General features: G+C 35.3%; 1 protein-coding gene across 1 annotated transcript in view; it reads left to right on the top strand.

The window, feature by feature from the left end:
- The window catches only part of NALCN (sodium leak channel, non-selective), a 514,200-nt gene that overhangs the window by 453,008 nt on the left and 36,562 nt on the right, over window positions 1–24,630 (top strand). Inside the window, exons 21-30 of the mRNA XM_007501336.2 lie at window positions 2,611–2,702; window positions 2,808–2,930; window positions 5,210–5,266; window positions 5,504–5,624; window positions 5,728–5,859; window positions 9,424–9,591; window positions 12,569–12,673; window positions 14,276–14,382; window positions 21,056–21,176; window positions 21,262–21,360. Of these exons, the coding sequence (XP_007501398.1) occupies window positions 2,611–2,702; window positions 2,808–2,930; window positions 5,210–5,266; window positions 5,504–5,624; window positions 5,728–5,859; window positions 9,424–9,591; window positions 12,569–12,673; window positions 14,276–14,382; window positions 21,056–21,176; window positions 21,262–21,360 (1,125 nt within the window). The remainder of the gene's footprint in view (window positions 1–2,610; window positions 2,703–2,807; window positions 2,931–5,209; window positions 5,267–5,503; window positions 5,625–5,727; window positions 5,860–9,423; window positions 9,592–12,568; window positions 12,674–14,275; window positions 14,383–21,055; window positions 21,177–21,261; window positions 21,361–24,630) is intronic.

The raw sequence follows: 24,630 nt of genomic DNA, 5'->3' as shown, positions 1-24,630 counted from the left end.
ATAATATCTGTTTGCCTCAGTTTCCTCATCTCTAAAATGGCAATGATAATAAGATCTATGTCCCAGGGTTATTGTGAAGATAAAATGAGTTCAAACAATGAGTGTGGAAAAAGTCTAGGAGATGATCAATAAGGGAAAAAAAAAGGACTTCTAAGTCATTTGTCTGCCTTTTCCTGAGAAGTTTTCAGCTTTAAAATTTTGCTGTCAATTTTTAGAAATTAGGAATTGTGATTGCTTTATCATCTAAGTTTATTCTAGTTACTAAATGACCCATCCAGAATCACAAGCTAAGCAAAGTTCATCTTCAGTGACCCCTGCCTTGCTTTCCTGTCCCTTACCCCCATCCTTTCATTTCCCACCCCCAGATACCCAAGGTACTCTTACTCCCCCGAGGACTTCTGGTTTCAAAGAAGAGTGATAATCTGCTAAACTAATTCACACTAATATATTAGTGACTTAGTATTTTCTGCCTCCCAAGAGTACTTTTAAGACCAAATTTAGAGGGCAATATATAACCCCAGACTCCAATGATAGATTTCTAAACACTGTGACTCCTAAGAAGAAATGGGGAATGTTGCAGAGCCCTTCAAATACCAATATATAGTCACTAGAGATGGTCCTTAGAGGCCCCTCTGGATTTACTTTTACATCACTGCCTCTGTCAATTGACTGTTCGGATACTTTAAGAACCTTTTTACTTTTCAAAGTAGAACAAGTTTTCCACTTTCCATAATAGAAAAGACATCACCCATTTGAAGCTTTGGTGAAAAACAGTTGTTTGGGGGGGATTTCCCCTCTAGCATAATTTTATGTAAATGTTTTCAAAGAAATACATATACATATATATATATATGCATACACACAAATATATGGAGAGAGAGAGAGAGAGACAAAGAGGGGGACAGAGAGAGAGAGAGAGAGAGATGGAGACAGAGATGGAGAGAGATTCCTTTGCCCATTCTGATTCCACATGGAAAAACTAAAGACTTCAGTCAGTTGAAAGAAATTAATTAAATGCATTCTGTATACTGTCCTAGTTGCTAGAGGATACAAAGACCAAAATGAAATGGTTCCACACTGAGAAGGGAATTTTTTCTTTCCTGGGGTGGGGGTGGGGAGTCAATAGAGGACTAATCTGAAAAGTTTTTTAAGCAATAGAATACTTGTTTCCAAATATTTCAGTATATTAATCAAAGCAGTAGAAGATAAATGAATAGTTTGTCAGCTTAAAGAGAGACTTAAACATAACCCTGATACAGAGAAAGGAGAATATGTAATTTCTAATTGCAAAAACAGAAATTTTTTTCTGTTTTTAAACAGAAGCCATAGCAGTTTATCCAATATTGAGCATTGCAGCAGAGACTCTCTGAAGCTTGTTTAACTCCTGATTATGGAGCTATGAAAAAAATGAATATGTCAGAATAAGCATGGCATCAATAGAATGAGGTAGTAGACCTTGATGCCTACATGGATACTCTGGGACACCTGGGAGTTGTGGGTACTGTGGGTAAGAGCTGACCTTCACCTACAGCCAGCTCTGAAAAAAATGAGCCCCCCATGATTATGATGAAATCTTCAGGAATCCTTACTAGATAATTCACAGTCATATTGTCTAGATGAAGTAAGTTTTCCTTTAAAACTAGAATTCATAACCTATTCATAGTCATAGATCAGTCCAACTAGCTACTGTTTCACCACCAAATTGTGATTATTATCCCTAAGTGGCTTTTGGCTTCATAATTTTTTGGATGAAATATTAGGATAGAATACTATTGTAAGAATTTTTCCTAAGGACCAAAAAGGGCAATATTGATTTAGTACTTCCTTTCAAGGTGACTACCAAATATTTGTTGTCTAAAAATGACCAAAACAGAAGAGGGCTTTAAACATGTACTATTTTTGGTCTTCGAGTAACCCTACAGGGACATTTTCAACTGCAGAATTTAAAGTTCCCTTGAGTTACTTGATTTCCCAATACTTTGAGGTAGGACAGGTCCATATCAAAACAACAGTGATAATAGCATCAACAACAACAATTCATCTCTATCACATTTTATTGGCAGATTTTCCCAGTATTCATGAGTTTGTTGGTTTTTTTTTTTATTTCTGCCACCTTTGCATTTAAATCTCCATCCTGGGACCATTCCTCAATTCAGAGGCATTAAAGTTACTGAAAATTTTAAATTTGAGATTTTTTTTCTTTTCCAAATACTACCTACCTGACATATATATGGATAATGAGGTCATAGAATGATAGATTTCAAACCTGGAAGGGAACATCTTGTCTAACTCCCTTATTTTCCACATGAGGAAAGCGAGGCCCAATGAGAAGAAATAGTTTTATCAAGATAACACATAATAGAACAAGGACTAAATCCTAGATCTTCTGATTCCTAGTCAGTCGCTTTTTTTCAAGATGTCAAACTGCCTATCTAAAGACTTCATATGAATTTCAAGTAATATTTAAGGAAAGAAATCACATTGACAGATAATCCTATGTTATCTTTATAGAATAATGACAACTTTTTTTGAAAAAATTTAAATGATTTCATTATAGTCATGTAAATGAAATTCTTGCATTTTCCCTTTATTCTTCTTACATATTTATAGCATTCCAACACAGTGAGATACAGAAATGCACAGAGAGAAGATAGTGAAATCAAGATGATCCAGGAAAAAAAGGAGCAAGCTGAAATGAAAAGGTACTGAGTGACATAATGGCTGAAGACTAACATTTTAGAAGGATGCTTCTTTGGAAAAAAAATTTAGCTTTACCTTCTCATGAATTCTTCTTTTTTTTTCCTAAGGAAAGTACAAGAGGAAGAATTAAGGGAAAACCATCCATATTTTGACAAGCCACTTTTTATTGTTGGCCGTGAGCACAGGTTTCGAAATTTTTGCAGAGTGGTGGTCCGAGCACGCTTTAATGCGTAAGTATGTTCTGTTCGGTCAGATCTTTAGCCTAAACACGGGAAATAGGGATTGTTTCTATGTGAAAATAAATGAAATGTATATTTTTGGAGGTTTACAAATATATCTTTGGACTAATTAAAATGCTCCCTTTTCTAGAACAACCTAACAAAATAGGGTGGGTGGAAGATTTAGATCATTTAAAATCTATGTAGCACTCTGTCATTGTGCTAAACACTTTACAATAATTTTGCTTTATTTCATACAACCGTTCAATGTGGTTCAGAACAATGCTATTAAGCTCTGGATTTATGAGCAGGAAACCAAGTCATATGGAAATTAAACATTTTGACCAATACCTTGTAATAAAATAAATGTCTGATCAGGCAAAGAATAGGATTGGCTCTTTACATTTTCACTGAAATTTTGTAGTCTCTTTCACATCAAATACACCACTCTGTGTAATTTAATATTAAGTGAAACAGAAATAAAAAAGGAATAATGCTTCTATTGGCAATAGCCTTTTTGCATATTTCTGCCCTTCCATTTCTCTATTCTCACCTGAAAGGAGATGAAATTTATGTCAAAAACTGTGAAGCAGCCAGAAAGGTCCATAAGAAAGAATCATGTTCTTGGCTCTCTAGACTAGGCTGATTGAGAACATAAAATGTGAAAGAGAATTTTTTTTAAATGTTATTTTAAGTAAAGTCTCAGCTGAAACCAGAAGCATAAGAGGATGTAAAATTTAAGTGTGAAATGTTTCCATGTCTAGGCCTCTGTTCAAACAGACCTTTCCCAGTGCCAAAATGAATAAAAACAATTCCCTTTTAGTGATGGTGATTCTCTGTCATTATCAAGTATTCCACCATAAGTGGAATGACCACTTGACTTGGTGTCAGATTAATTGTTTCAAGTACTTCTGCCTCTTATTAGCATTGTTAAGCTGATTAAGTCACTTTAATTGCTCTATGCCTCAGTTTCCCGATATGTAAGTGAAGGTTATTGAACAAGATAATGTCTAAAGTTCTATCTTTCTCTGACATTTTGAACCATATAATTTTAGAGCTAATAGAAATCTTAGAAATTGTATGCTACAGTCTTCTTACAGAATCTCATAATTCTAGAGTGCAAGGTGCATTAGACTGTATCTAGTTCAACCCCCCTCTTTTTGTATATGAGAAAATGGAGGCTTATTTATTTAAGGTCTTGCAATTAGTTAATGGGAAAGCCAGGACTTAAAACAAAATTTTACCACTCTGATAAATTCAAAGTTCCTTGGGAACTTCCCTGGATCATACAATTTTAAAAGAATGGCCTATTTCAAATTCATTTGATCAGTGTTGATAAATATTAGTGGACTATTTTATCTAGAGATATATTCAGAGATCGATAGATGGTTGCAGAATTTGGAAGATCTGAGTTTAAAGGTAGCCCTAGATACTTAATAGCTGTGTGAACCTGGGCAGGTCATTTAATATCTACCAGCCTCAGTTTCCTACCTTTAGCAATGATGAAATATTTGTAAATTGTTTAGCAGTGCCTGGCAGATAGTGGACATTATATAAATACTAGCTGTTGTTTCTCACTAAATTTTATATTTCATAAAATCAGCATCTGGCCACACACAAAAACAAATTTCTTTTCATTTATTCTCTCCATCATTTACTGAATACTTACTTTGTCAGAGCACTGTTCTAAGAATTTAAGATTAGACTTGGAGGAGAGATATCAATTCGAGCTAAGACATGAGCCTGGCCCTTCTGAGTTTTAGAGTCTACTTCTGATTCCCAATCCATACAGCCTCCATAAAGTGATCTTACAGGATAGTGGTCACCAGTAGTAGGAAGTACTTTGTGTCAAACGTATAAATTATTTAAAGTGATTTGTTTCCAAAAATCCTGATTGCTTATGAGGCAAAGAATATTTTAGAACATTCCTTTCAAGTGATTCTTGACATCAGAATTACATTAATTTTGAAATTTTAGCTAAAGGTTTTTGAATGGGACTCCAAATTCTAAATCAAGATACTGGACTGTATTATAAATGGTAAAAAGTTTACACTGTACTTGTATGAAAAATAATCTAAAAAGTCTTTTTCTTTACCTTTTATTATTTAAACTCCTGTTACCTGGTTTCTATGTCAATCAAACATGGGAGATTTATATTAGCATTTATACACTCAAATTGCTGGGGGCTTTATGGATTTGGACTATTCGATGTTTGTGTACAAACACTGCACTACTGAGTCATGCTCTGTTTGATATATTGTTTAATTTGATATACCTGTTATCTTTTTCAGTTCTAAAACAGACCCTGTCACAGGAGCTGTGAAAAATACAAAGTACCATCAACTGTAGTAAGCATCACAAACTCAGCTTTCCATGCACATTTGAAGTTTTCATGTACTGTTTTCTGCTGCATCAAATTTCTCTGTGTCCTTTATTTCCTCATTACACTGTTCTGTGAAGTAGCTGATGAAATCTTTCACAATTCTTTTAGTTGAGCTAAGAGATTCACATAAGCAACATGCTTTGACTCTTAAAGTCCTTTTCTGAAGCGTTTGTGATTCTTGACTGTGTTTGCTCTTTGGCAGTGACTTGTTGGGATTGGTTACCTACCTGGACTGGGTAATGATCATTGTGACTATCTGCTCCTGCATCTCAATGATGTTTGAATCCCCTTTTCGGAGAGTCATGCACGCACCCACATTGCAGGTACTGCTACCAAATCAGAACTCACAAATAAGACGAAGAATGACCAATGCCTCATTTGGACCACTGCGTTTGCCCAAACTGACTGCTAGCTTTGCTTTTGCAGATTGCTGAATACGTGTTTGTGATATTCATGAGCATTGAGCTCAACCTGAAGATTATGGCAGATGGTTTGTTTTTCACTCCAACTGCAGTCATAAGGGACTTTGGTGGAGTAATGGACATATTCATCTATCTTGTAAGTTTTAATGTCTTATCGATAAAGGACGTTAGACTCTTGAAATTTCCTACATTTCTAGGGGATTGTTTTGGCATTTGGACACACTGCCTTCAATAATGATAACAATAGCTCATATTTATAGCGATAGAACTTTAAGGTTTATAAAGTACTTTACTTACAACCACCCTGTGAAGTAGGTGGCACCAGTATTATCATCTACCCTTTATAGATAAAAAAAAAAATGATAGGATAAGAAGTTAAGTACTCTTCTCAAATCCATTTGAGAACAGGATAACAGTGGTTTAGAGTGGCAAGGAACTGTAATGGTCATCAAATCCAACCCCTTCATTTTATAAATGGGGAAACTAAGGCCCAGAGAAATTAAGTGATTTACCAAATCCACACTGGTAATAAATAGCAGGATTGGATTATTCCCAGGATGAAAACAAAGGTCTTTTGACTTCAAAACCAGGGTTCAGTGGTTCAGCCAGTAAGTTCTGGAAGGGTCATTCCCAGAATTGAGCCCCTACATTGAGTTGATGGAATTTTCTTTCAATAATAATTTATCACACATGACTTATTCATATAAACTTTCATGCTCTATATGAATTATTAGAAATATCATTGATCATTAAGGTGATTACAAATCAAATTGGGTTTGATAAATATGGTTATTCATCATGGCTGAGTGATGAAACACAGTTATAATATGTCACTTTCAGGAAACATTCCTTAATTTTCCTTCATCTTTTTTCCTCTCTTTATTATTAATATCTCCTATTGTCAACACCTTCACTCCTACTGAACTTTCAATTCATCCTCATTATGTGCTTTGTCAGTCCTTCCCAATATTTCCATCCTGTCTTCTTTAGTCTCTCTATGCAGCCTAGACCTTGTGAATTTATCTCTTTCCCATTTCTTTTTCTTAAGATTATCTTATTTTTTTGAGATCCAAATTCTCTCCCTCCCTCAACATCTCCCTCCTTCCCTACCCATTGACAAGGCCAAAAATATAATACCAGCTATACATTTAAAATCATGCAAAAAATTCCCATATTAACCATGTTGCAAAAGGAGCAAAACAGGAAAAAGAATAAAGAAATTAAAAATTAAAAAATATTTTTCAATCTGCACTCAGAATTCATCAGTTCTCTCACTGAAAATAGATAGCACTTTTCATCATGAATCCTTTGGCATTGTCATGGATCATTGTATTGATCAGAATAACTAAATTATTCACAGTTGATCATCATTACAAAATTGCTGTTGCTGTATAATATGATGTTCTCCTGATTCCAGTATTTTCTTTTTTTATTTGAAAATTTGTATTGAATTAATTTAGAATATTTTCCCATGGTTGCATGAGTCATATTCTTTCCCAACCCTCCTCCCCTTCCCTGTGATCAGCAAGCAATTCCACTTGGATTTACATGTGTCATTGATCAAGACTTAATTCCCTATTATTGATAATTGCACCAGGGTGACCATTTAGAGTCTACATCCCCAATCACATCCCCATCAACCCATGTGATCAAGCAATTGTTTTTCTTCTGTGTTTCTGCTCCCACAGTTCTTCCTCTGAATGTGGATACTGTTCTTTCTCATAAGTTCCTCAGAATTGTCCTGGGTCATTGCATTGCTGCTAGTAGAGAAGTCCATTACATTGGATTGTACCATAATGTATCAGTCTCTGTGTACAATGTTTTCCTGGTTCTGCTCATTTCACTCTGCATCAATTCCTAGAGGTTATTCCAGTCCCCGTGGACTGGAACATTATTTCCTATCAGCACAAGAGTATTCCATCACCAACAGATATCACAATTTGTTCAGCCATTCCCCAATTAAAGGACATCCCCTCATTTTCCAATTTTTTGCCACCACAAAGAGTGCAGCTATGAATATTTTTATACAATTTTTTCCTCTTCTGATCCCTTTGGTGTATAAACCCAGCAGTACTATGGCTGGATCAAAAGGCAGACTTGACTCCAGTATTTTCAACAATATCTCTTTAACTTTTATCAAATAAGTTTGTGAGCTATTCTTCTACACTGGATAATCCCTGGCATTTGCTTTCTTTGATCCTACTCCCTGTGAATGGGGTCACAAAAACATGACAATTTTTTCTACCATATATTTATGCCACCTAACTACAGTGGGGAACTCACAAATGTGGGGCAATCATCTTTAGCTTTTGAATCCTTATTCTATTCTAATTAATGTCCGGCCGTATTCCTTTTAGAATTTCAAGTTTCTATGCCACTTTTCCAATCCCCAATCTGAGTCCTATTTCCCTCACACTGCAAATATTCTTCTTGTTTATTTTAATGATTTTACTTTATAGGTATTTGCTATACCAGCCTGTACTTCTCCCAAGGCGTAGTTGCTATTTCCAATGAGATGGAGAAAGTCATAAAATCAAGCCAGTCAATTCCACTAAAATCATACCATCTAACTTCATGAGCCTGACTTCAGAACTACATTATTATTTTCAAAATCTCTCTCTCTCTCTCTCTCTCTCTCTCTCTCTCTCTCTCTCTCTCTCTCTCTCTCTCTCTCTCTCTCTCTCTCTCTCTCGGCTTTTTTTCTCTTCATCTAAAAACATCAGTTGTCTCCTTTAACTTAAAGGAAACCTAAACTCAATCCTACTACCCTGTCAACCTATTTTCCTCTATTTCCTTGCCTTGGCCACCAAATTTCCTGAATGAGTGGTTTACATTTACTCCTTCCATTTCCTCTCCGTTGCTTAGTTGAGGCAGGTAGGAAATGTGCTGGTTCTATAGTTAGGAAGACCTCAGTTTAAATCTGGGCTCAGATACTTATTAGTTGTATGATTAAGGGCAAGTTGTTAAACTTTATCTGTCACAGATTCCTTGTCTGTAAAATGAGAATAATATTCACCCTCCCAGGATTGTTGCAAGGATAAAGTGAGATAATATTTATCTTATAATATCACGGATGCCACAATATGATATCACAACATAATAATATAATATATAAAATGAGATAAAGTATAAATAATAGACTTTGCAAACCTTAAAGTGTTAATATAAAATGCTAGTTACTGTTGCTGTTGTCATCATCATCAGTTCTCAATCCCTTGCAACATGGTGTCTATCACTTTTGGAGTTTACCAGTAGCCTCACATAAGCAAAGGAAATGACATTTTCTCAGTCCTTGCCCTTCTTTACTAAATATGTAGCATTTGGCAGCTTTGAGCACAACCCCCATCATGAAACATTCTTCCCTTGCCTACCCTGTGTCTACATTAATTTAGAGCAAGAAGCAACACTAACTCAGCTTTTCCCTTTGGGAGTCTTTGGAGCCTGCCTCTACATAATGGTTTCATTATATAATTTAAGTTAATACATGTGACACGTGGATGAATTTCCATCCATAAATAACAGGTAGACTTTCAAATAAGGAACTTTCTTCAATTTAAAAAAAAAATCTATCTGAATACAATAGAAATAGACGTGATGTCATTTTGCTAGGATTATTTGAATTTTTATAAATATTAAAATTAGATTATTGTTTTTTCCATATTTCAAATAACATTCCAAGACTGTTGTTTCTTCTCCCCAGGTAAGTTTGATATTCCTTTGTTGGATGCCTCAGAATGTACCTGCTAAATCTGGAGCTCAACTGTTGATGGTGCTCCGGTGCCTGAGACCCCTTCGAATATTCAAACTGGTACCCCAAATGAGGAAAGTAGTCCGAGAGCTTTTCAGTGGCTTCAAGGAAATCTTTCTGGTATGTTCCAATTACTTTCATTTCCAATGCACATAATCTAATAGAAGAGGTTCAGAACTGTTCATTCTTACCTATGTATCTTCATTACTTTACAAAAAATAGTGCTTGTCTAATTAAACTGAAATGAAAATGAGTTAACAGTCTAATATAGAATGTGGTGAGATAATACAATTAAGGGCTTTTGCTTACTCGATATATGGAAATTTGACTCTGGTTAATTTTAGAAGTTAAAAAGCCAGTATGGATCATTTTTGTGTGTGAGGGTAATAATTTGAATCCACATTTAAGTGAATAAAATGCTTTTGATTTCCCAGTGTATTTAATTTATCCAATACCACTCTGTCAGCAGGCAAAATACACAACAAAGAAGCTTGGCAAACCTTTTGGGGAAAAAAAGCAAGAAGACAGCCAACTTGAGCTAACTCTTTCAGGACATAGTTTGACCATAATTTTCTCTTGGGACTTTAGGTGTGCCATCTTCCAATTAAGAATTTAACACGATCTACCTAACAAACATGGCTGAAGATTAATGATTTAGGCCCAGGCATAAACATAGCCAACAAAAATTCAGACATGCAAATAAGTTAAATTAGATCATTCACCTTACAGGAGGTTTTCCAGAAGGTAGGGAATTACTCCTATATTCATAAATCATTCTATTAAACAGCATTTTTGCTCTTCAGCGACATGCTTACTAGGCAAACTAAGGCACAAAGTTAGTTGTATTTAATTTGGAAGATTCCTCCGAACAGGATGATGATGATGATGTTATCAGCAGTATACAGCTGTTAACCTTAAAAAGATGTCTCTGACTTTCCATATTTTCTCTAAAACGGAGCTCCAAGGTTGGACTTTTATGGCATTTCACAGCCAGTGATGAAGGGAAGAGGAGCATTGCATGATACTACTAATTAAAGCCCAAATGTTCAGCTCCTTTAAGTCAAGCTTCTTTATATGCTTAGTAATTTAGGACAAACATTTGAATAATCTTTTCTATTGTGGCCATGCACTGGGGACCTTTTCAAGCCCTTAATGATTATATTTTCTGTATAACTTTTAGCAGGCTGAAAGAATGTATTTTAATATCTTGACTAGTATAATTTAATAGCTCTTCCAGTGTTCTCCGCTTTGATTAAATTAAACAACCAGCAGAGGGAGCAAAAGGAAGCTAACAAATAACAGTCTCTGAGCTTGGCCATTATTATCTAAAATCTTAGCACTCAGGCACAGACCGCCCACAAGGCAGTAAACTTAGCACTACCAGTCATTTGTTCCCTGTTGATGGAGACTGAAATCCATTTTGAGAGAATTGGGGGGGGGGGGAAGATCCAAAGGGGGGAGAACCAATTTCTATAAGAAAGGACTGATTTGATTCCCTGAACAAAGGATAAGAAGTTCTGGAGCTAAAAACATGAGAAGAAAAAGAAATATAAAAATTCTTTGAAAACACCTGGTCGCTTTGCTTAAGTGGAAGCTATGAATGAAGGCTAGTCCTTTCTCCTTGCATATTGATAGCATTCATGTAAATGAAGGGACAGCATGCCAGAATGTAAAATATATTGGGTTTGTAACTAAAGGCAGCCATGTTACTCAACAGATAGAATGTTGGCCCTGGAATCAGGAATACTCTAGTTCAATTCGAGATTCAGATATTATTAGCTATATGACCCTGGGCAAGTCAAATAACCTTTATCTGCCTCAGTTTCCTCAACTGTAAAATGGAAATCACAATATCACCTTCCTCTTAGGACTGCCATGAGGATCAGATGAGATAATAGTTGTAAAGCACTTAACTATAGGGGCTTAATGAATACATATTCCATTCCTTTCCCTCCATTTTTAATTAAAATACCTATCTTTACTACTTACTATCCATATAATCTTAGGCAGATAGTCTTCCATTTCCTCCTCATTAAGATGAGGCTTGATCCAGATAATCTTATGTCCCTCCCCATTCTAAATCTTTGATTCCTTAACTATGACCATCTTCATGCCATCTCAAAGAGGTAAATTAAGGAACTTGACTTCAAAGGCATATCTTTGACTTCAGAGGCCAAATGTTCATTTGTGGTCCCCCAATGCCTCTCCAAAAAATGTTAACTCCTACATGATATTTGGCATTTCAAGCCCTTTATGACCTATCTCCACCCAACCTTTCCAGTCTTTTCTGATCATTATTCCCTTTCAGCCTGTATGGGCATTTTTCTGTTTAGTCATTTCAGTCATGTCCAACTCTTTGAGGTTTTCTTGGCAGTGATACTTGAATGGTTTGCCATGTCCTTTTCCAGCTCATTTTATAGGAACTAAGACCAAAAAGATTATGTGGTTTGCCTTGGGTCACACAGCTGGTATATGCCATTTCCTTCTCTCATTTATTTTATAGTTGAGGAAACTGAGGCAAACAAATGTTAAGTGGCTTACCCAGTATCACACTACTAAAAAGGATCTGAGGATGAATTTGAACTCATGAAGATGAATCTTCCTGACTGAAAGCCCATTGCTCCAAACAGCCACCTAGCTGCCCTTGATGTGGTCCAACCAAACTAGATTCTTTATTTGTCCTTACTAAGGGTATCACATTTCTTCTCTCCATGCCTTTCCACAGACTGTCCCTCATGTCTCACCCCCTCCTCATTTCTTCAACTTAGAATCCCTCACCTCCTTCAACTACCACCTCTCCTAATACTACCTACTGCTAGCACCTTATTTCACAAATTACTCTGTGTTTATTTTGTATACGTATTTAGTTAAATGGGAACATCCTGTTTCCCTTAGGAGAATATAAGCCCATAGAAAGAGAAGAGGGACTTTCATTTTTGCCTTTGTACCTGCAAACCTTGGCACAACTCCTGATGTATCCTGGGCACTTAATATATGCTTGATTGATTGATCGATGAATATCTAAGAAGTACTAGGTATAGTATATTAATGTCTTAAGTTAAGAGAAAAGGGTGTTCATAGTTCTTTACCCTTTCAGGTTTCCATTCTCTTGCTGACATTAATGCTTGTTTTTGCAAGCTTTGGAGTTCAACTTTTTGCTGGAAAGCTAGCAAAGTGCAATGATCCCCACATCATGAGAAGGGTAAGGAATTCTGTTCTACTGGATGGAATAAAAACAAAATCATGTTCCTGCTCTCAATAATACTCAGGCCTTTTATTTTAAAATTTATATTTTATAAATATATTTTTATTTTTTATTTATATCTTATTTATTTATATCTTAATTTATATCTTAAACAGTTTATTTTTTTCTTCATTTATATCTTAAACAATTTAATTTTATCTTTGTAGTCCTAGACTTAGCAGTAGCATTGATTTCTAGCTATTCAAAGACAGGGATTGTTCTTTGCCTTTCTTCCTATTCCCAACACTTGTGCCAAGACCTGTCTGATAGTAGACACTGAAATGCACTTTTTTCCTAACTAACTAAACTAGATGTTAAAAAAAATTAAAAGATCTATAGGATATAATACACAATTATAATTGAAGAGAATGAAAATTTTCCTAAATTAATCTCTAAGCTCAAATAGGAAATGAGGAATTCTGATGAATCCTATCTAAAATGAGAATACAACAGAATGATAATAGCACTAGTTCCTGAATGAAGCCTAAAGGAGCTTTGGGTTATTGATACTTGACAAAACTTTCCATTTTAAATTTTCTTATCAAGTCTAATTCAAGTATTCAAGGTTTTGAACAATGACACATGTATATAACTCAGCAGAATTGCTTGTCAGATCTGGGAGGGGGGATGGAAGGGTGGAAATTATGAATCATGTAATCATGAAAAATATTCTAAATAAAAAATTTTTAAAAAGAAATTATCTTCCAAGTCAAAATCTCTAATATCCATTTTTCCCTGCTTCCTGCATACAACCCTGTCCTCATGTCAAGAGCAACTTCTTAGTGCAAGAAACCAGATAGGCATTAGCTATGTCAGATGTCTGGAAGAAGTAAGGAATGGCATCCCTCATGAGCCATAGCACAATTTTTTTTCTGAAAAAGAAAGAGAGTATATGGAAGGAGTTATACAGAATATCCTTAAAATCCTTCAAAAATAACATAAGACTTATTATGTATCTTAGTTTATGATGATGATGATGATGATGATGTAGTTTAGTTCCTGAGTTAATATTACATTTGTTGTGTTGGTAGATGATTCTCCAGTCCTTCCCTTGAGCATATTTCTTGAGTCCTTATAAGTTAAATTACATAATGTGCAAAGCACACATATTAACACAAGACCACAGAGTAAGCACATTTGGCCATGAACTTCCTTCTAGTCTTCTATTCTCCACTAATTCTCCATTTTTCATTGGAAGATAAATATATATTGGGCAAATGTTGTTGTCCAAGCTAATTTATTTGTTTTCTGATTTTGAGAGATGGTACTGTAATCATTCATTCATTTATTTTCTCGCACTATCACTAAAATGTGATATCAAAGCCATTTTATGAATAAAAAATGTATAGCAAAAAAAATTATGACAAAGGGTTATGTTTACAGAATTAAGAAGTAGTCTCTATAGAGTTGTACCTCCATTAAGTTTTTCCATTTTAATGGCTCATGTTTCTTTTTTTAAAAATATCTGCTTTAAAACTTCATTTAAAATATCTCATGACATATCCTTCATTTGGGGGAATCAAACTATTTTAATTGGTTTTCTTCTTGGTTCTTCTTTAGGAAGATTGTAATGGCATATTCAGAATCAATGTAAGTGTTTCCAAAAACTTAAATTTAAAACTAAGACCTGGAGAAAAAAAACCTGGATTTTGGGTACCCCGTGTCTGGTAAGTAATTTTCTTGTGGGAAGATTATCCTATAGGATCTAAGTGATGTAGCATTTATAATAAGGGTGCATGTAGAAGTAAGATAAATGTTAGCTCCTGAGTTATAAGTAATCCTAAAGAAAACAAAAGAAAATGCACCCATACAGTGGGATTCTAAATGTAGTATGTAGGGGAGCAAGCAAGTAGTAAATATATTGAGGTAGAATCCAACAAAGGTCATTCCTAGTCTTTCACAGAATATAGGCTGACTGTGTTAGCACATGCTGAGATGAATATTTCCTTCAAAGGAAGACCAATGGAAATGCTTCCCACAGGGCACACTGGCATACCTAGCCCATGCCCAGTAAGCTCATTCCTTTTCCATTTTATTTAATAGTACTTCATGTCACACTATTTGAAAGTACATAGCTGGAGTTCGAGGGATCATTAAGTTAACAGTACCACATTTTTAATACTTCATTCTAAAATAGGAGTGGTACCTCTGAAGATCTCAGCTATTTAGGATAGGATTTTTAATACTCATTATTCTAGCACAGACTCTAATACTGCATTAAACATGTTCAGAATACTAAGTCCTAAACTTTTTTTAAAATATTTTAAAGTTGAAGCATTTTAAAATAGAAGCATAATTTTCGATGTAAGAAATTGATAGATTCTGCAATGCAATGAGATTCCTTTAATTTTTCCTTCATTTTGCAAATCACATTTCCTTTGCCTTTGAGTAAAAGTGAATCATAGTTTATCTGAAAATAAAAAGGTTTGATGTGAGTTTTTATTAGGCATTTTGACTCTACTTTAAAATTTTTTCATTATGACAAAATGTTGGAATTTTGGCAAAGTTTAACATTCTGTCTGTGGCAATTGACCAATAATTGAGTATGTTATCAGGTTTATTAATGGGTTGGTTTTGAAAACTCTGTCAAATGAATGTCATTCTTAAATAAATTTCTACAATTATCTTCAGTTGGCTAACCAACAAAGATCAGTTCTTATGAGAGTTGTAGGATCAAAAAACTTACTTGAGATTGTATTTTTGGCTAGACAAAGGCTCTATGGATTACAATAAACTATTTTATTCATTAGGAAGTGTTATATCTTCTTTCTTCAATAACTTTTAGATGAAAACTGAATGTGTTCTTTTGAATAGCTCTCTCATATCTCGGGAGATGCCCCCTCAGAAAAAAAACAAAATTTAAAGTATCATGTAAATATTTATTTAGTGTTAGACTTACAGCAGTCTTTGAGGGGGGAGCCTCAACAAGGAAAGGGGGGGAATATTTGCTTTTCTTCTACCCTAACTGAAAAGCAAATTCAACAAGGATTTCTAAATGTTGCCAGATGAGTAAGTCCACTTTTTGTGATTTGATCCTCTGTGAATTTCCTACTGGAATATGTACATAGACAAAAACTAATGTCCAACCTGACTTCTTATTTTTCTGCTTTAGAAATTTATTGCATTTTCACTTAATTATTTAATTTCTTTGAAATATTATAACACAGTAGTCCTTTCAAATAGAGAGTATTACCAATGAAAATATGATAAAGGAAGGTGCTTGTTGTTTATCAAGTTTCCTCTCTAGTTAGAGCTATATATCCTCATTAACTTATCCAGTTATAATAGAAAGGAAATGAACAAAGATAGCATCTTATCTGATTAAAACTGTAAGTTTTTGTAGGATTTTTGTGGTGGGGGTTTGTGTTTTTAATGTGTGATTTACTGTCCTCTTTTTATCCTGAAAGTGTCTTTTTCAAGGTAACCTAACTCCCTGAAGCACATACATCATGAAAGTAGCTTGTTATTGCAGATTCAGCTCTAAAAACCCCACCATTTTGTGTAAAGAAAATGTCTGGTAAAAAGAGTATACAGCATTAGATCTGAGAGCCATGCCACACTACTGGGAAAAAAAAAAAGTTGTCATTTGAGCAAACTCTGGCATCTGCAAAATCCTTTCAGCTTCTATCTGCTGCAAAAAAAAAAAAAAATATTCAGTTCAATTGAAATCCCAAAGGGAAGATTCTGAGAGTAATCTACCATAGTATGCATCTTTCATCCATCAAACACAGCTCAAAATCAGAACCCCCAAATATGAATTTGTGTGGCACTATTGCACTACATGGAAAAGAATCATTCTCATAGATAAAGATAAAGCAATTATCCTCATTTTTAGTTTTTATTACTAGATCTACAGCCCATTTTTTGCATTTGAGGGATGAAAACTAGAAGTGTTTTGTGTAACTATTCAACCACAAAGCAAAAAGTAGGGGGAAGATAATGAAATAGATTATCCTATGCTTCACTGGGTCTGATCAGACCTAACTCTCTTTCATATGTTAAATTTGGCTAACTTGGTCTTTAATTAAAGAAATAGTTAAATAGATGCATCATTATATGCCAAATATATAACATAAAAGTATCCAAAAATCTTGCTTTAAAATTATCTTCCATTTTGACAAGATTAATAAACTATAAAAATATATCCTCGGCTGCCTGGTAAATGCAACTTTCTAGAACAGCATAACAACCATAAAATCAATGTTAAGGTCCTAGAATTAATACAAACAAAAAGAAGCTAAGGTCCAAAGCTATAAATGTGAAAAGGAATGCAGTATGATGGTCAATCAGCTGACAACAAAAGAAAGGTCTGCTCTCATCAGCGAATGATGATTCTCAGAAGGAAGCCTTTTAGAGATCAAAGTCAATAAGCAGGAGAGAAGACGTAGATAAATGAGAAAAAAGCTGACATGAAAGAGAAATATGAGCAGAAAAGTGAAAAGAGTAGCAAAGAACAGAAACAGTAGCAAAGATTATAAGAAGCAATGATGAAGGCAATAAAAAGCCGACTTCCAATGAAATCATTACCTTATAAAAGTCATTACAGACTTGCAGACATTTAAAAGAGCTCTCATGTCCCCTTTAAGTCTTCTTCTCCAGGCTAACAATTCTCAGTTCTTTCAATTCATCTTCCTATTGCATAATTTCTAAGCCCATCCTCTATTTGACACATTGGTTATTCAGTCATTTTTCAGTTGTGATCAGCTCTTCAGGAGCACATTTGGGATTTTCATGGCAAAAATACTGGAGTGCATTGCCATTTCCTTCTCAAGCTCATTTTACAGATCAGGAAGCTGAGGCAAATAAGATTAAATGACTTGTCCAGGGATACCCACCTAGTAAATATCTGAGGCCAGAGGAAAACTCAGGAAGTTAATTTATTTTTTACTCCTGGTCTGGTTCTATATCCACTGAAACATTTAGCTGCCCATTAGACACACTGATATGGTGAAAATATTAATTTAAGCAATTAATGTGCCTGGGAAATACAGTGCAGGAGTAAATACCCAAGTAAACTTTAGTAGTCCCTAAGAACACTTCTATCTCACTAATGGCTCATTAGCCTTTAGTGAACATGAAAGGCTTTTTAGAACACAAAAAACAAGCCATCTACTTAGCTTAAAGGACAATAGTCAAACCTCAATAACTCCAAAAGTGATCACTAACTTTCCACAAAGTGGAATAATTTTGTGTTCGTGATGATGAAATCATTAAGATCAAATTTTTATTTTTATTTTGGTTAAGAACGGAGTTGTATATATTTTATATTTTTATTAACATTTAAGAGATTAAAGCACATATGGGAATTACACTTTAGCAAAACAAATTTATATATACATATGCATACACACACACACACACACACACACATTTTGATCTCTCTTAATACTATTTCTAAGACAGAAAAGCATCACAGGCTAGACAATTTGGGTTAAATTGACTTGCCCAGGGTCACACAGCTAAGAAGTATCAGGGATCAAATTTGAACCCAGGTCCTCTCAACTCCAGGCCTGATGCTCTCTCTATCCACTGTGCTAATTAGCTACCCCAGAATTATCTTCTGATGGAATACTATTGTGCTGAAAGGAATAATGAACCAGAGGAATCCCATGTGAACTGGAACAACCTCCAGGAATTGATGTCGTGAAAGGAGTAGAATCAGAAGAAAATTATACAGAGACTGATACACTGTGGTACAATCAAATGGAATGGACTTCTCTACTAGCAGCAAAATGACCCAGGACAATTCTGAGAGACTTATGAGAAAGATCACTATCGACATCAAGAGAAAGAACTGTGGGAGTAGAAATGCAGAAAAAAAAACACATGATTAATCATGTGGTTCAATGAGGATATGATTAGTGTTTGATGTTAAAAGATCACTCTACTGCAAATATGAATAACATGGAAATAGGTTTTGAACAATGATGCATATATAACCCAGTGGAACTGCTTGTGCACTCTTGGAGTGGGAGGGAAAATATTCTAAATAAGTTTTTTAAATGAAATTACCTTCAAGGCCAAACTTTCTCATCTAAATTACCATTAGAGGTAATATGGCATAATTGAAAGCAAATAGGATTTTCTCTTTCAGAAGATCTGGAAGTGGGTCCCAGTTCTTATGCTTTACTACTATTGACAAGAAATCTAAATTCTCTTAAGACCCTTTTCCCTTATCTCTAACATGGGGTAATATGTAACTTATGAGGAAAAAATACTTTATAAAATATTATATAAACTCAATATTGATCTCAATATGTTCAAAATTGGAACTTTTTCTGTCGCCCCTTCCCCCACCAAACCACCCCTCCTAGATTCTTCCCTATTTCTGTTGAGAATGCCAACATCCTTTCCATTCCAGAGTTTTGAAGCCTGGGAGTAACCTTCAATTCTTCATCATTGTGCTATTGTCACCCAAACCTAATCAGTTGGCAAACCAACTGATTCTACTTCCAAAAGGCATGTCTCACATCTTCTCCCTTTCAGCTTATTAGACCACCATTCAAGAGCATGCTCTCATCTCCTCTCTACTGGATCATTGGAATAACCATCAAGGGACTCCTGCTTTTAGCTTCTCCCTTCTCCAAACCATCCTCCACTCAGCTTACAAAATTATCTTTCTGCTTTAGCACGGTTCTGGTCATTTTTTGTTCAAGTATTTTCAGTGGCTCCCTATTGCCTCTAGGATCAAATAGAAACTCCTCTACATTACACACTCATGCCTTTGCACAGACCAATTTCCATCATCTGAAATGCTCTCTCTGATCACTTCAGTCTTTTGACATCCTTATGTCTACTCAAAGCCAAATTCAACTACTGTATCCTGGAGAAGATATTTCCCTCAGTTTTATTGTTTCCCTGAAAATATTTTGCATTTATTTTGTACAAATTTCTATTAATCCTCTATGTCCATATCATCTCTCTCCCCAAAACAATGTGAGTTTTTTAAAGGCATCATCGTACACCTAGAACTTAGCACAGTTCCCTAGCATGGAGTAGGCTCTTAATGATGCCTGTCAAATTGAATTGGCATGTCAAACCTTGACCAATATGTTCCAGTCTACCTTCCCATTCTTATTTCACAATTTTATACTCTCTAGTTCAACCAAATTCACCTGCTTAGTAATCTCTAAACTCTACATTCTCCTTTCTACTTCTATGACTTCATCATGAATACTTGAAATGCACTCACTCTCTCCTGACTCCTACCTACCTCTTAGAATCCTGAGCTTCCTTCAAGGCTTAACTGAGGTGCCCATCCTTCCAATGGGAAGCCTTTCATGATCCTCTGAGACATTAATGTTTTCTCTCTTCTCAATATTTTTTCTTTAACTTCTGTCATGATGTATCGCTTTTAAGGTTAATCTGCATTATTAATATTTTCTTCATCACTTTCTTAGGTTCAGACAATCCACAAAACAATAAATCAAATCCTGATTTGTGTTAGTTTGCCAATTTCCAGGGTGTAAAGGATCAAAGTGAAAACTGAACAGTCAGCTGGACTGGGTCCAGGCTGACTCCACCACAGCCCTGTATCACTTCATAGTGCTTTGAAGGCAAGAGCTATTCATTGTTTTTGTCTGAGTATCCTCAGTGCCTTGAATTAAATGCTGTCGAATTGTGTGGAATTTTTGTTACTACTAAGACCACTAGAAAGCCAAAAGCTTCCCTTTCATGTAGCATTTCAGAACACATATTTTCTGCGCTTCGGAGAGGAAAGGAAAAGACAACTGAGCTGGAAGTTTTTTGGTTGTTTTGTTTAAATTTTTTTATTTTATTAACAAATATCCCCACAAGTTTTCCAAAATTATATGATATATATCATCTCTCTTCCTTCTTCCCTCCCCTGTTCCAGAACTGACAAGCAATTCAAAGTGGGTTATACATGTATTAACATGCAAAACATATTTCTTCATTATTAATTTTTGTATGTAAACAATCTTATAGAACCAAAACCCCATTACATTTACCCAAGTGATAAATCATGTTTTCATCTGCATTTCTACTCCAATAGTTGTTTCTCTGGAGGGGGCTAGCATTCTTTTTCATAAGTCCTCAGGATTGTTTTTTAGTTGTTTTTAAAGTGATACACGTTATCAATGGGTGGAGAATTTGAATATAGGGAGAGCTAACATTTCATTTTATTTTAAAAGAAACAGTCCATCCAGACTAATTTAATCTAGCTGATTGATTCCATAAAGCAAATAGGATGCCAGAGTCAATATTTCCAGGGGTCAAATGTGCCTCTCTCCAGTATCTAAACTGAAAAGAAATGACAGCCACTTGCCCTAGGATGTTTCTTATCAGAATTTCACAGTGCATTCCTCCTCTGATTTACAGGGCCAATCCTCGGAACTTTAATTTTGACAATGTGGGAAATGCTATGCTGGCATTGTTTGAAGTTCTCTCCTTGAAAGGCTGGGTAGAAGTAAGGGATGTTATTATTCATCGTGTGGGGCCGGTAAGCAAGCACGTCGAATCCTTTGAATGCTTCAAGAGCTGCTTTCATTTGCTTTGATGAATCACCATATTTTCCATTTATGCAGATCCATGGGATCTATATTCATGTTTTTGTATTCCTGGGTTGCATGATTGGGCTGACCCTCTTCGTTGGAGTAGTCATTGCTAATTTCAATGAAAACAAGGTAAGAATTCTTCATTTGAATACTGAGGGGTAATAATACAGTTGTTTCTTGTCCTTTACTTGGAGACATTTTCTTATGCACACACTCTGAGGACACATTAAGCAGTGATGTAACTAGTGTAAATAATCTCTCTGACTCTTTTACAAACTGCCTCATTGCTGTCTTTCAGCCACATTACTTACAAATACAATTTTCACTAAATTTACACTTTGGGTAGCAGAGTATTGTTTGGTTCCTTGACAAGTGACAGTATATCTCCTATTGTTCAAACTGAAAGGGAGGTGAAAAAGAGTTCTTAAAATGCCGAAGCAGAGATGAATTCAGTGATTGCACGCAATGTTGCTTTCATAAAATATGAATTGTGTGCTATTAGGGACCAAATTGGTGCAGTCAAAATTCAAGGGGCTGGAGGGATGTTCCCTCTCAGGGGAAAGTTGGCTGATTTTAGTCTGGCTTCCTAATTTACAGAGGTGTGAAAGCTAATTCCCAATTTTTTGGCATACTTTGTATAGGATAAATCATCAATCAGATTAATTCTATATTGTCATATAAGATTATAAAAATTGAAAAACAACAAAGCTAGAATGAATGAATAAATGAATAAATAAATTGATAAGAATTTTATGAAGCATAAGAACATATGGTGAAGTGAGTGTTGATTTTGGAATCAAAAGACTCAGGTTCAAATCCCACTTTAGGTACCTGCTAGCTGTATGACCTTAGGTAAGTTGATGAGCCTTGTAGAACCTAGTACAATGGGGTTGATATTACCCAAATTATGCACCTTAAAGGATTAATATGAAGAAAGTGTTTTGCAAACCTGAAAGGATAGGGACTGAACTTGTGGCGTCATTAGTATTTAGAACTCTTAGATGAGGAAAGTCCTTCCATTGCAGACTGGCACCTTCTCTGCATCTTAAAGTCTCAAAGAGATGATAAGAACGTGGAAAGTTTAAGTGATTTGCTCAAGCTTACAAAACCTCTGTTTGTCACAGGCAGGATATGAACCTTGTCTTGTCATTCTGGTTCTAAGGCCAGAGCTCTGTCCACCAAAGTAAATAAAATTAACTTAGCAAGGCAATATCTACGCATGAGGCAGAATCTTATCTGTTGATGAAATAACGGGGAGAAGTGCAACTTATCACTGCTGAATTGTAGAGACAAGGAGACATACACTCTCACAAGAGGGCCCTCTAGCTTATCCTAATCTGAGACCATTCCTCGTCAGTGACTAACACCCCTAATAATCTTGACAAGCTTTGTTTTTATTTATTTTGTCCTTTTCAGTCCCCACAGACAGACTATTGTGATCTATATCCACTCTCCCAGGAATAGAAAGCTAAAAGACATCCTTCTCTGAGGTCAATTCCTAAATGGGAACTTCTGAAGAAACTCCCATATAATAAAAATGTTCTTTAAAAAAAAAAGTATGGATTTGAGCATTGAAGGAAGGGAATTCCTGAGGCAAGATAATCCTGTGAGATTCTCAACTGTGAAACAACAGAGAATTTCCTACTATAATAATATCTCCAAGCCAGGCTGAGTCAAATGGTTGGAATCAGATCACCAGTGACAAAGGCAACCTTCATAATGGTTCTGATTAGCTAGGGTGACCTGCCTTCCACTTGAACAACATCTCATGAGAACACATTGCAGGAGCATTATCTAAGCACTCGTTCTTCCACTGCAAGCTTACGTCCTTATTTTTCTAGACCCTGCATGCTTAACAGATGATTCCTGGAACTATGACTTCATGATGGGTATGGCTTTCATCAAATACATATTAGATAACTTGACTTCTTCATTTTTTATATTCTCTATTCTTTCTGACTTGTTTTTGAACAGTAATGGAGAAAATTATGCTTGATTGTGTCCACTAAAAATTAAGACTATCTAAATCTTAAATGGGCTTTCATTGCCATAAAGCAATCCTTTTATGCTTTCTTAATAGATGCTATGAAATTCACGACAACAGCTATTCCACCTTGTCTTTTCTTGAGCTTCTCACTCCGTTCTTCCCTTCATCTCAACAGAAGGCCACCTTACCTCATACTTTTCTGGGGAAAATGGAGCCCATTCACATTGAGCTTACTCTTCTCCCCAATTCTACATCTCAATATCCCTTGCATTAGGCTATATTCTCTCTTCTTTTAGTCTCTGATCATGAAATAACTCTATTCTTTGCCAATGGCAATCCCTGTCCTGTCCCTGTGTCTTAGATCCCATGTCCTCTCATCTTCTGCTCCACAATCAACCCTTCTCTCATCTTTATAGGGTTTTTATTTCTTGCTGCCTGCAAATAAGGCAAGGTGATTCCATCCTTAAAATCCTCATTTTGTCCTACTATCTCCCCTCCACCCAGCTACTGGCCTATGCCTCACTTCTCTTTTTCAGCCAAAGTTCTGGAAAACTATATTCTACATTCATTGTTTCCACTTCTGCTCTCATTCACTTTGCAGTCCCTTACAATCAGGTTTATGGCCTCATTATTTAACTGAAATTGTTCTCTCCAAATTTTCAACTAAATCAAATACTGGGACATTTTGGGTTTGCACCAAGTGTCTAACAAAAATGTAATAAAACATCACTTTTTATTTTTTTTAAAAATGGGGTTGTCAATTGCAATTAATTCAGTCTTCATCTTGCTTGACCTCTAAGCAGCATTAATATTGTTAACCATCCTCTCATCCTGGATGTTCCCTCTCTTTTGATTTTCATGAGACTCCTCTCTTGGTTCTCATATCTATCTGTTTACTCCATCTCAGTCATATTTACTGGATCAGCATCCAAGTCCCATTCCCAAATCATAAATGTTCAATTCTAGGCACTCTTGTCTTCTTTTGCTCTGTTCTCTTTTTTGGCAACTTCATTAGTTCCTTTGGGTTCAATTATCGTCTCTGTGACAATTAACAGATCTGTTTATTCAGCCCTATTCTCTTTCATACATCAGCAACTTCCAAGAAGACATTTTAACAGAGAAACCAATAATACCTATCTATGTATCAATATGTCCAAACAAGAATTCACGATCTTTCTACCAAACCCATCCTTCTTTCAAACTCCCACTTCATTGCCCTTCACAATCATTCAGTTTCTTTTTTTAAAAGATTTTGTTTTTAATTCCAAATTCTCTCCTTCCTTCTATACCTCCCCCTTAAGAAAGCAAGAAATATGATACTCATTATACATATGAAATTACAAAATATATTTCCACATTAGTCATGTTGTGAAAAAATAGTAAGAAAAATATGAAAAAAATATGTTTCAGTC

The sequence above is a fragment of the Monodelphis domestica genome, chromosome 8 (genome assembly GCF_027887165.1).
Source record: "Monodelphis domestica isolate mMonDom1 chromosome 8, mMonDom1.pri, whole genome shotgun sequence".
NCBI classification, from domain to species: Eukaryota; Metazoa; Chordata; class Mammalia; order Didelphimorphia; family Didelphidae; genus Monodelphis; species Monodelphis domestica.
Note: the sequence above shows the minus strand (reverse complement) of the source record. Positions and strands in the feature narration are given on the sequence as shown.